This window comes from Thrips palmi, unplaced genomic scaffold (genome assembly GCF_012932325.1).
Source record: "Thrips palmi isolate BJ-2018 unplaced genomic scaffold, TpBJ-2018v1 HiC_scaffold_1, whole genome shotgun sequence".
Lineage (NCBI taxonomy): Eukaryota > Metazoa > Arthropoda > Insecta > Thysanoptera > Thripidae > Thrips > Thrips palmi.
The window spans coordinates 6,370,145-6,386,548 of NW_023144620.1; the positions used below are offsets into that span (position 1 = coordinate 6,370,145).

General features: G+C 65.3%; 1 protein-coding gene across 1 annotated transcript in view; it reads right to left on the reverse strand.

Moving 5' to 3' along the window:
- LOC117654260 (probable cationic amino acid transporter) overlaps nt 1-16,404 on the reverse strand; it is a 41,191-nt gene that overhangs the window by 7,473 nt on the left and 17,314 nt on the right. The window contains exons 2-9 of the mRNA XM_034400676.1: nt 13,834-14,016; nt 9,572-9,725; nt 8,417-8,653; nt 8,118-8,326; nt 6,199-6,370; nt 5,938-6,121; nt 2,088-2,212; nt 1,424-1,572 (exon numbers count right to left, since the gene is read on the reverse strand). Of these exons, the coding sequence (XP_034256567.1) occupies nt 1,424-1,572; nt 2,088-2,212; nt 5,938-6,121; nt 6,199-6,370; nt 8,118-8,326; nt 8,417-8,653; nt 9,572-9,725; nt 13,834-14,016 (1,413 nt within the window). The remainder of the gene's footprint in view (nt 1-1,423; nt 1,573-2,087; nt 2,213-5,937; nt 6,122-6,198; nt 6,371-8,117; nt 8,327-8,416; nt 8,654-9,571; nt 9,726-13,833; nt 14,017-16,404) is intronic.

Here is a 16,404-nt window from a genome sequence, read left to right on the forward strand (position 1 = left end):
AGACAGAGAGGCATCGCTGTGCTGGACCACCACTCTGCGGCTTGCGGGCTTGCGGCTTCTCCCTGCCGCGCTGCCGCCGCCAAGTGTCAACACACCAAACAAACGGCGGTCGGCCGATGTATTATTGTGTGAGGGTTCGGCATCGAGGGGCGCCCCCTTCCCTTCCACTCGCCGGCCCGCACGGTGGACACAAGTGCCATTTGGAGCGGCGACGCCCCACGTCCGCGTCCACACCGTCCACCGCGCGGCGGCGGCCAAAATCCCCGCGACTCGATAGCGCTCCGGTGGCAGTTGCGTGTCGATTTGGCGGCCAGGACGAGGACCGTCCAGGCGAGCTCCAGCACCACTCTGCACTGTCCTCGACGGCCCGGCGGGGCGGGGCGGGGCGGGGCGGGGCGGGGCGGGGCGGGGCGTCGCAGGCCGCCGGTCTGCCCCCCTCCCTTTCCACCCCCGCTGTGTGCAACCGGACGGAACTTTGGGCAGATCGCGGAAAAGGATGGGGCTGTCGTGAGCTGGTGCGTCCGAGGGGTGCGACGACGTCGCGTCGCCCAGCTGAGCCGGGCTGCCCGGAGGAAGAAGGATCACAAAGGATTTTGAACGCGAGGAAAAAAGGAAAGGAAGAAAAAGGTCTCCTGTTTCGTGGTTTTAGTAGATGATCATCAGTGGCTTAGTAGGCGTTACCGCCAGGCCAGGTGGCCCGACCCCGACGGCCATCTTCATTATCTCGGATGAAAAATGTCCCTTTCCCGCGCGCTTGTGCGAGGCGCTGATACTGTCGCATTAAAAGGCGGCCAGGTAGCCCCGGCAAAGGACGCCGGCCGGGGAGGACGAGGAGAGGAAGGTGGTTGTTTGCTCGGGCCGGTCCAAGGAAAGGGCGGAGGTGAGGTCACTCTCAGATTATAGGCCGGGGAGGCCGACGCGGAGGCCGGCCGAGGGACTTGCGCCTCCCCGGCGGCTTTACCGGCGGGGGCCTCGGCCGGCCCTCGGCTGCCGAGGTCCTTCCTGCACACTGATAGGGCAGCGGCCCTCAGGGCAGGGCAGGGCCCGGCCGACCCGGCCCACAAGGAAAGGATTTCGTCCTGCAGGGAGGGCTTCGCTTTGTCCACAGGGCGGCGGCCAAACTTCCAACGCTTTTGATGTGTGAGTGGGTGGGTAAGTGGCTGCTCGAGACAGTCAGTCATTTTACACAGTCCATCCTGAAGGCATAACAGCCTAGCGTCGCAGTCAGTGCGGTCACTCTGTCAGCGGGTGACGTGTTTTCTTTAAGGGGGCTTTCACCCCTTCGCGCGCTCACTCCGTCGCCCGAAGTGCCGGCACCGAAGGGCTCGACCACTTGACCCCAAACGCCGAGGCTCGAGGCCCGCGGGGCTGCCCCGAACCGTGCCCAAGCCGTCCCCCACCTCTCGGGGGGCTCTGGACGCACCTGGCCGTTGGCGACGGTGTCCTTGGTGGGCGAGCCCCGCATGGGCGTGCGCAGCGACTCGGGCAGCAGGTCGATCAGGTTGGTGGTGTGCGGCTGGTACCGCAGGATGAGCACGCAGGTGGACACCAGCGTGTAGGCGAGCAGCGTGCCTGCCAGAGAAAAAAAAAGAGAGAGAATCAGTGCAAAAGTTCGCTTCCGCCGTTTTTGTTTCGACCAACACTTTTCCGATGATCGCCTCGTCGGCTCTCGGGGCCATCAGGGCCAGCCGCTGGTGGCGCTTGCGTGACCCGGAACTGGAGCTGGGGTAGCATCTGGTCGCCCCCTCCCCTGGACCAGCTGCAGCAGCTGCGGCGACCGGAGTTTCCGCGGCACGCCACGGCACGCCAAGCAGGCCGTCGAGAAGGCTACCCTACCCGGGCGGGCGGAGGGCGGACAGCGAGCTTGACAGCCAGCGGACAGCTAAACACCACGGCGGGTTGCGCCGGGTTGCCCCGACTCGGCCGGACGCGGAGCGGAAGGGAGCAGTGTCTGGTTCTCAGTTCTCCCGGCCAACCTGCTGCCGGGTCCGGCGTAGGCGTGCTGCTGTACACGAACCCGGTCCGCAGAGACACTGCCAACCAGTGCAGAGAGGTTGGGCGCCTGGCCCTCAGGGCCTTGGACTCACCGATGGACATCATCTCGACGAGCACCTCCAGGCGGATGACGAGGGCCGCCACGGCCGCCGCCAGCCCCGAGCTGAAGGTGGCGCTGACGGGCGTGCCGGTCTGCGGCAGCACGTGCGCGAGCTGCCTGCGGGCGGAGAAGAGAAACGAGACAAGGTTAGCAGTGGCGTGGCCGCGACCGCGGGCCGCTCGGATTCGGATGTCGGTTTCGGTTTCACACTCTCCGGCGGCGGGGCGAGTCGGATCGGAGCCCCCACCCCTATTCAGTTTCATTTTCGTTTTTGACCAGTTGGCTGCCGTTGTGGTGTGGCCGCGTGCCCACTCGATGTTGGCAGCACTGTCGCGCCAAAGTTACTGCGGGGGCCGAACCGGGGCTGGCCGTCGTCGGGGCCCTCGCCGCCCCCGCTGTGACGTCCTATCTGTTGCCGCCCCGCGCCGCCCCGCGACACCGCAAGGAACACCGCGGTTCCAATCAGGGGCCCTGCCGGCCGGGCTGCAGCCGGTGCGAGGGCGAGAGCCCCGGCCGAAAGTTTTAAGCGGCCGCCAGTAGTTGGCAACGAGCCCCTTAGCGGCCGAGTCCCGAGTGGGTGGTACACTGGTACCCCTGCGAGCCGTCCTGCGGGAAGAAGCATAGGGCCGTGCTTCAAGGGCTCGGAGCGCTCCGGGGGCCCGGCCCGGCCGGCGGGCAGTTAGAGTCCCCGACCGCGGCAAAGTGATCGACGGGCAGCCGATTGGCCGATTGGCGTGTAGGGCTGTCCACCAGAGGGGCTCCTCGGACGCCGTTTACAACTTTGGCCGCGCGCCGCGGGCAGCAGCAGCAGCGCCGAGCGGGAGGGAGGGGGAGGGGGCACAACTCGACAAGTTGATTTTCCCACCAATTTCTCTGCCAGCAAACTCGTCAGCGGCGGCGGCGCGGCCGCCTACATGCAGAGCGGCGCCGCGCTGGCCCGCGCGTCAGCACGCCACCACCCCGCCATAATGGCAGCGCTTGCGGGAAGCCCTGTGAGTGCGAGAGAGACGGAGGCAGCCTGCTGTTGTAACAAGTGTTTTGGGGCTGTCTCAGCCATTTCCCCATTTCGCTGTCCACCCCCTCCCCCTGCCTGTGCTTTTGCACCTCGAGTCGCGCCCCCATTTGCCAGGCTCTTTCATTCGGCCGCTGTCGTCAGGCCGCCGCCGTGCTCGCCTCGCCGCCACTCCGCAACAATGCCCCCCCCCCTCCCGAACCCCGCCTGTTGTTCCACGGGAAATGAGAGTGAAATATGTGCCGACACGGACCGGCGAAAAGCCAGCTGGAGCTGCGAAGTTGCGAGGGAAGCACCCCCCCCCCCCTCCTGTCTTGCCGCGGGCTGGCCTGGCGCCCCCGCACCAATGGCGTGCCCGCGTGCCTGGTCCCCGGCGGCGTGCCGCGGTCCCAGGCCGGTGCCTACACTGATTGCCTTCCCAAATCGCCCTCCCTCCTTCTTTTTGGCCTCGAGGACCCTGACGGCCGCGCCTCGTGAGCCCTTGCGCCTGGCGCCGCCCCCGAAGGACTCTGGGACTCCGACACCCCACCGTCGTCGCGGACCGCAAGCCGCCGTGAGCTGGCCATCCGCCTCCTCGGAGCCTGTTGCTACGCTGCTAGGGACTACATCCCTTTAAACGGCCACCCCCTCCCTTTGCCACTCGGCACGGGCGGAGCGAAAGCGAAGACCGGCCACCCAAGGCGATACGATCGTTCCCACCGTCACCACGCTGGCCTCCGGAAGTACTCGGTTTTGCTGACTTCAGGCGGCTGCTGCGTCCCATCTAGCTGCGGTCAAAGGCCTCCCTCAACGCCCTAGTACTCGTGAGACTCTACTCTTTCATGCCCCGCCTCGGGAAGGCTTTGACCGCATCTAGTTTGGGAGCAGTAGCTTAACAAAGTTGTTCAAAAGTGATTGAATCGCGGAAAGTCGCCGTTTTTGCTGACTTTAGGCGACCCCTGCGTCCAATCTAGCTGCGGTCAAAGACCTCCCTCAACGCCCTAGTATTCTCAAGACCCTACTCTTTCATGCGCCGCCTCGGGAAGGCTTTGACCGCATCTAGTTTGGGAGCAGTAGCTTAACAAAGTTGGTCAAAAAGCGGCTGAATCTCCAAAAGTTTTATTGCGATTATGTCGTATTTTGTTGATGAAAGGGCGGGGGCTCCGCTGCCTCTGCCGCCCGCATGCGGCACAGTCCGGCAGAGTCCGGTGCAGCACGGACGGTCCAACGGACCCTGGTCTCCGAAGGGAAAGGGGTGGTGGCTGGGCGACGCGGAGACAAGTCGCGCCAAAGGGTGGGCGATAATAACACAGGTCCTCCTCTCTGAATGCATGAGGGCTGCGCCCTGCGCCCTGCCAGCCTGACAGTGTGTTGCATTTGACGTAGGGAAACCGCAGCCCCCCCCCCCTCTTTCGTCCCGGAGTCATACACACAAGGCGCCGCTGGGTATGACAGCTATGGTTTCTGAACCCCGCCTGTGGCGTTACAAGGGACACAGAAGGAGAGAACGAGAGAGAGAGAGAGAGAGAGAGAGAGAGAGACCTGCTGCGTGCTGCGCGCCGAGCAGCGAGAGCCACTCTGAGAGGAAACGAGTTCAAGAGGGTAAAGAGAGAGAGAGGGGGGAGGGAGAGAGAGAGCCGCTGAGGGCTCTCTTTGTCTCTGTCACGCTGCGGGAAAGAAAGCAGAGCGAGTCATCTTCCTAATGCCAAGGCGTGCCGCGCCGGGAGTCGCTGGGGACACGCGGAGCCAGCCCCCATCAGCCTGCAGGCCCTCCAGGCCCTCCTCCAGGAGCCCTTCGAGCACTCCCAGCACTTCAGGCCTCCAGGACCGTTTTCCAGTGTGCAGCCAATCCGGCGGCGCCATTAGTCGGCGTGATGATGGAAATGTCCAGCACTGGATTTCCGGCACCCCACCCACCCCTGCAGCCACCCCTGCAGCCACCCCTGCAGCCACCCCTGCAGCCACCCCTGCAGCCACCCCTGCAGCCACCCCTGCAGCCACCCCTGCAGCCACCCCTGCAGCCACCCCTGCAGCCACCCCTGCAGCCACCCCTGCAGCCACCCCTGCAGCCACCCCTGCAGCCACCCCTGCAGCCACCCCTGCAGCCACCCCTGCAGCCACCCCTGCAGCGGCCCTTCTAGCTGCCGCGGCCTGCGGCGGCCAGTGCGGCTTCCGGTGGGGGCGGCCCGTGAATGCCACCGATGCCGCACTCCGCGCTGCCAGCGAGAGAGAGAGAGAGACGGGGGGGGGGGGGAGAGAGAGGACGACCCATGAATAATGGGGCCGGTCCGGCCACCGCGCGCCGCTCTGTCTTTTGCCGGTGCGCTTTCAGGGATGTTTCTCTCTCTCTCTCTCCCTCGCACTCACGGGGCGTGCTGTGTGGGTGCGAGAGAGACGGACCGACGGCAACCCCGCCCTGCTGTCCCTGGACCGGGCCGCGGCACCAACTGTCCAGGTCCGGTCCGAATAGGTCGGACCGCCACGCCGAGTTAATCCCGAGCTAATCGGTGGCGTTCGTTAATCCAGGCAGCACCGGCCGCGCGGACAACAACTCGTGTTTGTACAGTAGTCTGCTGCAGCCCCGCCCCCTCCCCCTCAATTAATCTGACACTCCAGCTGTCGCTGCTGGTCGCTGCTGCCCGCTGCCGCCGCGAACACGGGGCTCCGCGCTCCGCGCGCGCCGCAAAAAAGCAAGGACAAAAACAAGAGCGCGGGGACGCAAAGCGCAGCGCGGTGAAAGATGGCCGTCGTTTGCCGCGCCGAATGAGCGAGTGCCCTCGGCGGGGCGCGCAGTTTGTCATACTCTTGCCTTCGACTGTCACGCCTGAGCTGCATTTGGGTTTGTACTCACTTGAAGATGAGGCCGTCCTGCGCCATGGCGTACACTATCCGTGGCATGGGGAACATGGAGCCGAACATGGAGACGGTGAGGCCGGCCAGTGCGCCCACCGCCACCACGTACTTGCACTTGTTGGCGCCCACGTAGCCGAACATCTCCACCAGGGCCGAGTCCTTGTCCACGAACTCGTAGGGAACTGCGCAGAGGAAGGGGTTTGTTTCATTTCCGGGTTTTCCTCACGTTTCAACTCGTTTCCGCTGCTGCTGGGCCTACCGATGAGCGTGAGGATCATGGACGAGGTGACGTAGGCGACGAGGATGATGACGAGGGAGCCGACGATGGCGAGCGGGATGGACTTCTTGGGGTTGGTGGCCTCCTCGCCGGTGGTGGCGATGATGTCGAAGCCGATGAAGGCGTAGAAGCAGGTGGCCGCGCCGGTCAGCACCTGCGAGACGCGGGCAAGCAAACACGTGCATTATTCATCCTGCATTGATCAAGGAGGCCGCCCGGCAGGAAGCCCCATGGATTTTCATTTCGTAAACGTGGAAAGCGTTCAGAAATGGGAGCGGTTCGCTCGACGGTATCGATCCCGGCGGGGGCCGCTGCCGCCACACTGCCGCCAAGCTGCCGCTGCCTGAGAACTCGGCCAACTCGCGGCGAACAGGCCCGTCATGTCTTATTCATCCCCTGGACGCGCTAAGCCTGCCGGCCCGGCCGGGGTGGGGGAGGGGGGATTAAAAGTGAGCAACACATTAGTCGGTAATACCCATTGCCATGGCCGCGGGGCGACCGGGGCGTGGTCGGCGGCCGCGCCACAAAGGCCTAATTCCCTGGGGCCGCCCGCCCCGCCCCGCCCCGCCCCGCCCGAGGATGTCATGTCCGGGCCGGCGGCGGCGCTGTGACGCGGCCGTAGGGGCGTAACTGCGACGCATCTCCGTCGAGCGGTCGCTCTGTCTCTCTCGCACCCATACGGGACGCCCCGCGAGTGCGAGAGAGACAGAGCGAGCGGACCGCCCGCATTCGGCAGCCTGGAGCACCACGGCCCGGCCTCTGCTCTCTGCTGCTCCGCTCTCCACCCGGGACCGAGGGCTGGGGCCGGCTGGGGCTGAGGGCGCGCGGCGGTGAGAGGCGGGTAGGGGGAGGAATTTAATTTTAAAGCGTCGGGGGACAAGAGGGGCTCGCCGTGCAGTGCCCGCTGCAGTGCGGAAGGCAGAGGCAGGCGCCCGGCAGCGAAGGCGAGCGAAGCGCGGGCATGGCGCTCGGGGGCGCGATGCAGGACGAGGAACGCTGGAGAAGAGGACGGCGCGTTACACACACACACACACACACACACACACACACACACACGGTGTCTCCTCACGCCCACATGCACACACAAGAGCGTGCCCGGATAAAAAAGCTACTCATTATGCGCGTGCGGCCCCGCACGGATATCGGCCCTGCGCAGTGGAACCGCCGGCCCGGGCGTGGAGGGTCTTCGTCGGTCTGCCGACCTCGGCCAGCACTTCTAATGGCAGTGCAGCAAGGGATCCTACCGGCGCACTGCGCGAACCATTGTGCAGCGGAGAGTGAAAAACTCGTCAGGCGGCGATATCAGGAAGGGGCGGGAAGGGAAAGAGAAACCCCCCGCGCTCGGATTCCCAGAGACGCTTCCGTCGCGCTGTCTCTCTCGCACTCGCGCGGCGCGCTGCATTGGTGCGAGAGAGACAGCGTCGAAAACGACCCTCGCCACCAGCCGCGCGCCGTCGATGACAAACCACTTTTGGCTCCTCTCGCGGCCAGGCCCGGCCAGGCCGATGCCGAAGCGTCGTCGCTCTGTCTCTCTCGCACCTTTCCGGGGCGCCCCGTGAGCGTGACAGAGACAGAGCGACGAGAGGGCTGCTAGGAAGCGGCCTGCTGGCCCCCTGCCCGCCTGCCCCTTTTTTCGCCTCTCCCCCTCCCCCCGCGTCCACTTGCGAACAATATCGACGGCTTTAAAAGGGCTCTCTCATTCTCGACAAGGAATTCCTTTCAGTGACGGAATGCGTGTAGGCCGCGGGGGAATGGGAGGGGTGGATAAAGCACGCGCCCGGAATATGAAGCCTTCAAATGCGATAGAGATAGAGCGATGAGTCTAATAAAGCGCGGACCGCGTCAGCCCCGAAAGTCCTCTCTCCTCCGCGACTCGCTGCAGTGCCCTGACTCCGACTCACCCCTGACCAGCCGTACGGCAGGAAGCCCTTGTGGTCCGACCAGTTCCGGGAGTCGACGTAGAACAGGCCGGCCGTCATGACGAACACCCAGACGGCCAGGTTGACGGCGTTGAGCACGTTGTTGAAGACGAGGGACTTCTTGACGCCGGCCGCCATGAGCAGCGTCATGAGCAGCGTGATGACGAACGCCACCACGTCAGGCGGTTGACCTGCAAGCACGAGGAAAAATAAACTCGTCGGTTTTGGAACCGTGGGCGCGGGTTCGAACCCGCGTCGCAGTATTTTCTCTGGCGACTGACCCGTGCCGATGATGTTGCCCACTGAGTTGCGCAGCGAGTTGGAGATGGCGCCGTTGGCGAGCGCGTCCAGGCACGCGGACAGCGCGCACGCGCACGCCGAGGTGCCGATCAGGTACTCCAGCACCATGTTCCAGCCGATGACGAAGGCCAGCAGCTCGCCCACCGTCACGTACGAGTACATGTAGGCGCTGCCGGTGGTGTGCGGCACGCGCACGCCGAACTCTGCGTAGCACGCACCTGTGGGCAGAGCGGGCAGAGCCATCAGCATTAGGCCGCCTTTCAGGGGGCCGATCGTGACGACCGGGTTCGACTCCCCGCGGAAGCGGCTTTTTTTTCTCGCGCCACTGCACTGTCACGTGCAGCAAGACGTCCCGCCGGACGCATTTCGACGCGCCGCGGGCCGTGGAGCAGCCGGAACGACCCCGCGCGCCAATTTTAAATTCCCCGCGCACCGCCGTCTCACTCGCTTTTCTAATCCATTTTTCCTGTCCTCCGCTCTTGCGCGCCGCCCGGCCCAGGCCCGGCGCAGCCAGGCAATCACACGGTCCAACAGCTTGGCGGCGACGCGGCGACGCGGCGGCCTCGGCGGCGACCAAGGGGCTGCGGTGCGGCGCGCAGATAGCGGCGTCGAGTGTCGCAATCTACCTCCGCCCGGCCCGGCTCCTAGCCTAACCACGCGTCGTCCTGGATTCGACTGGGTTCTGAACTTTCGCGCCCCTACGGAACGCCCCATGAGTACGTTCGAGGCAGAGCGTCCGAACGACTCCTCGGAATCAGTCTGCCATGGCGTCGGGGTCCACGTCGGCGGCGCCACTGGCGGAATGGGAAAATAAGGCACTCGACAGTTGGAGAGCTGAGCCAGAGCCGCCCCCGCCAGCGCGCCAGGCCATTTCGGTTCCGGACGCCAGAGTCGCGGCAAAACGTTCCCGACGGGGGCGGGGCGGGGCGGGGCGGGGCGGGGCGGGGGATGTGACTGCGGATTGATTACTGCGATCACAAGAGCGGTTGGTGGTTGGGCGGCCCGGCGGCCGAGCGAGCGTGGGCCGCCGCCGGAGTCGCGGCCCTCTCCAAAATGATTCCTCGTCGTTTATTTGTGGCTCTGACTCGATTGCTTTTCTTCGCGAACAACAACAGAGCGACGGAAGGCCCACTCACCGGAGAAGATGGAGGCGACGGCCGCGATGACGAAGCTGATGACGACGCCGGGGCCGGCGATCTTCCTCGCCACCATGCCGGCCACCAGGTACATGCCGGTGCCCACGCACGACCCCACGCCCAGCGAGGTCAAGTCCAGCGTCGTCAGGCATTTCTGCAACAACGGGAGGAGAGGTCTGCTGAGTGCTGCTTGCTCTCGACGTCCTCGTCGACGTGGCTGTCCGGGCGGGCGAGGCCGCCGAGGGTCACGGAGTGGTGGCTGTATTGAAAATCCATAAAGCGTCCGGCGGACAACATCTGCGGCCAACGACGCACGCCCCGCCCCGCCCCGCCCCGTCCGCCATACGCCGCGGATGCACGGCCCATGAATAATGCAGCCGTTTTGCGCAGCAACTTGGCGCGCATTACGTCGACGGCGCGAAAACTTGCGACTCGGGGCGCCGCGCTAGTTAGTCCACGGAGGGCGCGTCGTACAACGCCCCACGGCGGTGCTCCGGCGCTCTGTCTCTCTCGCACCGCAGCTGGACGGCCCGTGGGTGCGAGAGAGACAGAGCAACGGAATAAGCCTGCAGGTGCACTGCTCTTGACGCCGGTCTGCCCTAAACGAGTTAGCACCGGTGTCGGGGCGACTTCGGGGCGCCGTCGCGCCGACAGGTGGCGTCGCCGCGTTGCGGACGGCGGAGGTCAGCGTAGCACCGAGTGCCACGGCACCGCGAAAACCCCCGCCGCGCCGCAAACAGGCCAACAGGCGGCAAGGCGGCAAGGCAAACAACGACTGCGCGGCGCGGTCAACGTCAACAGGCCGGGAAAACGGTCCGGAAGGCTCCGGGGGCCTCGCAGTGGCGTGGGCGGGGCGGGGTGGGCCGGACCCCAGGGCAGGGCCCCGACTCTCCGGAGAGCAGAGAGCGCTGTTCCGGGCAGCGCGCCAATTAGGCTTGGCCACTGGTCCGGAGAAGCAGGAGCAGCGCGCGGGCATGGTGGCGTGCCATGGTCGGATTGAAACCCGGAGCCAGTGCCTGGAGCGGCTGGAGCTGCCAGGGGCCGGCGCCGCGCCGCCGCGCCCGGCACTTCATTTCGGCGGTGCGGCTGGCCGACTGTGAGGCCGTGGCCGTGCCAGGCCGTGCTGTGGCGCTGGCAGCACAATGCTCCGCCCGCTGCCGCCGTTCCGCACGGACGCCCCGCGGCCTGCCTCGCCAGGCCTCGCCAGGCCTGGACCCTCAGTGCCTCATCAGCGCTGCAGCCGCCGGGACCGCCACCGCCTGCATGCTGGAGAAGATGATGTGGCGGCCGGCGGCCCCGGGGGGCCGGGCCAGCCCCCTGCGGGGCCCTGCCCGGCCCTGCCCGGGGCGAGGAGGGCGGAGCTGTTGGACAGGCGGCCAGGCTATTTCTGTGGTGAAAGGCCTACCCTGCCACGGCCTTGGAGGCCTGCCCGGCGCTGCCCGGCCTCTACCTCGCATCCCACCGCGTGCAGCGCCCCGCCGGCCCCACCCCGCGCGCCGCAACTAGAGCGCGAGAAGAGTGAAGCGACCCGTAAAAATAGGCGCTCGGCCGGCGCCGCGCTGCGCTCTTGACCCTTCTCAAAGATTCACCCGGAACGCTCAATCCGGGTGGCGGGGAGCATCAATTATTCCCGCGCCCAGTCCGCGCCCTGCACTGTATGAGGGGCTGCACGAACACGGCGGTCACGCTGCGGTCTGTGGCGCCGTGGCGCGCCCATTCAAGACGAGCGCTGCATCGACAGCACCGCGTCACTGTGTGTGTGTGTGTGTGTCGCGCCGCGAGTCACGCAGAGGCGCGCCAACACAACACAAAGCCGATCACGCCGCGTGCCAGTAGTGTCGCCACCCGAGTAAGTGAAACTCCCCCACGCGATCATGCGATGTCGGTGTCGTCCAAACCAAACAGCTGTCGATCATAGCGTCGTTCGGATTCACTGACGAAAAAAAAAAGAACAACAAAATAAGAAACTGTTGCTCCGCGGACAGCTAGGAAGATAGTGAGGAAGAAATAGGTTTCAACCACACAGCCTGGAGGGTAGGCTGTGCTGTTGAACACGTGTGTTCGGCGGGACGGCCTATCCTGTGGTTCGCAGGGGCTCGGCGCCTGCGGCGTAGGCAGTGCCGCCCAACGCCCGGGTCCGACGGCACAGCCTACCCCACAGGCGCTCGGGTGCCTCTTTGGCGGCATTGGCGGCGCACCCTCGCCTCCGGGCGACGGGCGACGGGGTTACTGATGCCACGCCAGAGATGCATCCCGCCCGCTACCCTTTGGCTAAGTAAGTACAGCCCGCCCCCTCTTCCCCCACCCCTCCGCGCGCGCGCTGACCTGGTGTGCGGTCAGGCGGCGGGGTCGGCCTGAGTGGACATGTCCGTCGGGCCTGCGGGGCTGTCCGGCCCGCTGGCCTGCCTCCCTGCCCCGCGCTGCCCCGCCCCTCTCCCCGCTGCCCCTCTCGATGGCAGTAATGGGCACATTTCTCTCCCAGGGCGGCGCTGCCGTGAAACAATAGACCGGCCGGCCACACCTGCCGCTCCCTTCGCCTCCCCCTCCCCCTCCCTTTCCCGTTGCGATGAATCACGCAGTGATAGCGCTGCAGGCCCAACCGCGCTTTTCGTCGCGCTGTCTCTCTCGCACCGACGCGCCACGCCCCGCGGGTGCGAGAGAGACAGCGCGATGAAGGCACTTCCGGAATCGGGCTGCTGCTGTGAGTGAGAGGGTGCCAAGGAGCGGCCGTTGTTCGAGTTCGAGATCTCGACATTGTTTTGCCGGGAGTGCCTGACGCGGGGCGGGGAAAGTTTCACCGGTATGTTTGCTAAGAATTTTACAGCGTCTCTAAATAATGTTCGACGTCATCAAAATTTACCGTCCCGCCTGAAATTCGCACGGCGAAGCCCGCTGACGTGGAGCGTGCTGAAATTCGCATTTGCGTTGAAAGGGGGTACCTTTTGGAAAGCAGGGGAAACGACGTTGCCTTGTAAAGCGCAGGGGAAAGTTTCCACCCAGTCGGGGACTTTGTGTATGCTGCCCTGCTTGTCCCTCTGGGGCGCGGCGTGGCGTGGCATGGCCCCGCCTCCAGCGACGCGAGCGACGAGAACAACACACCCGGCCATGTCGGCCATGTGAGGAAAGGCTGGGAAAAGGTAAAGGGAAATACAGCCAAGTTTTGCCCGCGGCGCGGCGTCGGAGCGAAACGTGATCGGGGCTCTGATTAGTCCGTTTCCATTCGCCTTCCGCTGTCGCTGTCTCTCTCGCACCCCTACGGCACACTCCGCGAGTGCGAGAGAGACGGAGCGAATCGCTCGACTGCCGAGGCAGGGCGAGGCAGGGCCGCATGGCCGGGGCAGGGACGTGTGTGCTGTTCCGTTGACGTGTGCCCAAGTCAAACCCGTAGGGGAGGGGGCTCCTGGAGTCAGACGGGAGTAGTCGGAGCTCGTAAGAGACTCTGATGGCTCCCCTCGTCGTCCGCTGGAACCTGGAACCCAGTTTAGCCAGACGGTCCTGGAGAGGCCGGCTGATGGAGTCTGGAACTTATCCTGGAGTTTTCCGGGAGCCTCTCTGGAAACTGTTGCTGGAGGGCGCGACGACGCGCTGCGCTGGCGGCAGCGACAATGGAAATCCAGAGCGGGCCGGGGCCGCGCTGGAGGGAAGGGGGTGGGGCGACAAAGGGATGCCGGGCCGACGGCCTCGCTGGCCCCCACGACACCGTCTCGCCGCCAGAGCTTTCCAGATGGCAGTTTTTCCGGGAAGCGGAGCGGGAGGCCGCGGTCAGAAATAGAGAGCCATTGCGATCGGAATTGGAGATTCTCCAGCGTAGATTGTGGCAACACATTCGCATTGCAATTGCGGCGGCCGGAGTGGATCGCGGTGCTGGCGCGCTGGCACACTCACATTGCGATTCGATTGGCATGGGAGCCGCGTGCGCGCTCTCTCGCTCCCTCACGCCCGTGTTTGCGCGCCTTGTTTCCCGGCAGGCCCGCCACGCCACTGCCACGCGTGACCTAGCTGGCTGGCCGCGCGTGCTCTGACTGGCGGAGCGGAGCATGCGGCCCATCGAGTGCATTATGCAGATGCCGCGCGTGGAGAAATTGCCTCGCAGCCGAGTGGCGAGCGTGACCGCGCGCCGAGCACGAGGTGCCGGGTTCGAATCCCCGGACTGGATTAAATTTTGTGCTGTCAAAGATTTCAACCTGGCATTGGCTATTAAATTACTGAAGTAGTCCGACTGAGTGGTGGTCGTTTTGACGTCGATGTCGTCTGCTACTCACCTTGAGCTTGGCCTTCTCGTCCTGGATGGCGCCCAGCGGCTCCGCCTCGCCCTGCAGCCCCTCCACGTTCTTGGTCCGGATGAGCTTGCCGAAGAGCGTGAGCCCGTCGCGCCGCAGCTGCGCGCGGTCCACCTGCTGCAGGCCGCCCAGGCCCTGGCCCAGCCCCGCCAGGTTCAGCTTCATCTGCACAACAAGGCGACAGTGTCAGTGGCGGCAGCGCACACTCCGCACTGCTCTCGTCGGGAGCGGCCGCGGCGGCTTCGCTTGTAAACTGTAATTGCCGCCAGCCTCCCAGGCGTGGCGCTCTGAACGCGGCGTCGTGGTGCGCAAACAGACGCACACACACACACACTCACACACAAGGGGGGATATGGCAACAAGCACAGGCCCTCCGCGTCGATACGCCTCGCCGGGTCAACATGCCCTTTCAAACTTGGCGCGCTGCTGGGGCGCTGCCGCCTCCAGCCAGCCTCGTGTGTTATTTGTTCTTTCCTCCTCGCTCTTGTCGCCGGCGCGGCTAGCGCTGCCCCCGCGGCGAGACAGCGAGGGCGCTCGGCGAGGCGCGCCCCCCGCGGCCCCCGCAGCCCCCGCGGCGAGGCGGCGGGGCGGGACACGCCGACATCACGACATCACGCAGCGTCCCCGCCGTCCCGGACACGGCAGTTCGTTTTCATTTGGCGCGCGCTATGAGAGAGCTGGAGGGGTGGCCGCTCGGTGGCCGCCCACTGCCGTCGGGATGGCCGAGGAGGTCGTCGCTCCGGATGGCCTTCTTTTAGTGGGGCTCTTGGGCGGGAGTGGCGGCCTCGGATTGGACGCCAGCCGCTCGGCCTCCAGTGTGGCGACAACGGCACGCCGAACACCCGGGGCGAGTCCACTCCAACGTCAAAATGGTTCTGACATGGTTCTGACGGCGTCTTTCACTTGCGCACCGGCGAGTGAGTCAGAGGGTGCTGTGGGCGATGTGTGAGAGAAAGACAGGTGTCCCCGGGCGCGGAGGCGTCGCGGAGCGCCCGCGGAACTCGGCGTAGGCAGCCGGCACCACGCAGCTGTTGTGCGCGCTGCCGCCCGCAGGCGTCCGGCGCGGACCACTGCACCGCCACGCCCACGGCCACGGCGCCCACGGCCCACGCCGCGCGGGGTTCCCTCACGTGCCCGCCGACTGCCATCCCTGGCCCGCTCCTCGCGCTGCCAAAGAGGCCTTTCATCGCCCTGGCTCTCTCGCACTCACGGCATGGAGCGCTCCGTGGGCCGTCCGAGAGAGACAGCGGCTGTGCGGAATCGGACTAATGGCAAGCTCACCCTTCGCCCCCGCTGGCGGCCCCTGGCACAGTGAGAGAGAGAGAGAGAGCGAGAGAGAGCGAGAGAGACGGACAGAGAGGCGAATGAAACAGCGGGAGTGGCGCCAATTAGACAAAGCGATCGGCGTCATCGGATGGAGCGCCGCTCGTCGCTCTGTCTCCCTCGCTCTCGTGGGGAGCCCCGCAGGAGTGCGAGAGAGACAGCGCGGTGTGGAACCGGTCTGCTGCGCCGGCGGCTATGTGGGGCAGCGAATCCAAAACGTGCACAGCGACAGTGCATAGAGCAGCCGGAAAACCCGGCGATTCGGCTTTTCGCGTCTCTCTCGCACTCGCGGAGCGCCCGTGAGGGTGTGAGAGAGAGGGCGCCGTTGCTGCTGGGCTGATTCAGAGGGCCGGGCTGATTAAAACCACTCACGTGTCCCAATTTTGATCCACTTCGCACCACGCCATGCCCCCCCCCCTTCCGCTTCCTCCTCTGCGCAGCTGCAGAATAATAGCGCGAGCGAGACGAATTATTTTCTATTATTTCGGCATTTTTTTAAAGTCCTTACTTTCGGTGTTTTGTTTCGCGCCTTTCTGAAAAAAAAAAGACGGGTGGCGGGCGACAGGAAGTGGCACCTGCGCGGCGCGCTGCTTTGAAAAGGGGAGAAAATGAGAAAAGGGGAGGGGGAGAGGGCTTTTCGAGTTTCCGATAATCAAACAACACCTCAACATGGAGCCTTGCAGTGCAGTGGTGTTTGTCGCGCCCCGACGCCTCGAACCTTCCTCCTTTCCGCGGCGCCCCCTTGCCGTCAGCCTGCGGTCCGCGCGCGGCGGCCCAGAACCCTCGTCAAACTTTGATTCCCTTCAAAATGCCCTCTCGCCCACCAACGGCGTGGCGCGCCGCGGCGCCGCCGCCACACCATTTCATTTTGCTTTCACCGCCCCGCCGTGTTGCCTTGCCGTGTGCCTCGCTGCCTCGCTGTGTTGACCGGCGGCGCGGCTCGTTTGCATCCGGCCCGCTTCACGCCTCGGGGATTAGCGTGCGAGAGAGAGGTCCGAGTCATTACCAGCCGAGCGACTGAGAGAGAGAGAGAGAGAGAGCGCTCCATTCATTGACGGCTCCGGTAGATTGAATTTTGAACTGAGCGTGCGAATCGCGAGTGCCGCTGCCATGCTGGGCCACTGGAAAAGTAGCGACAGGCAGTTCGGGAAAGTTTGACTCGGTGTTCGATGGGAAGGCACGTCAGTTCCGCACGTCGGCTCTGTCTCTTTCTCTCTCTCACACGGGGTG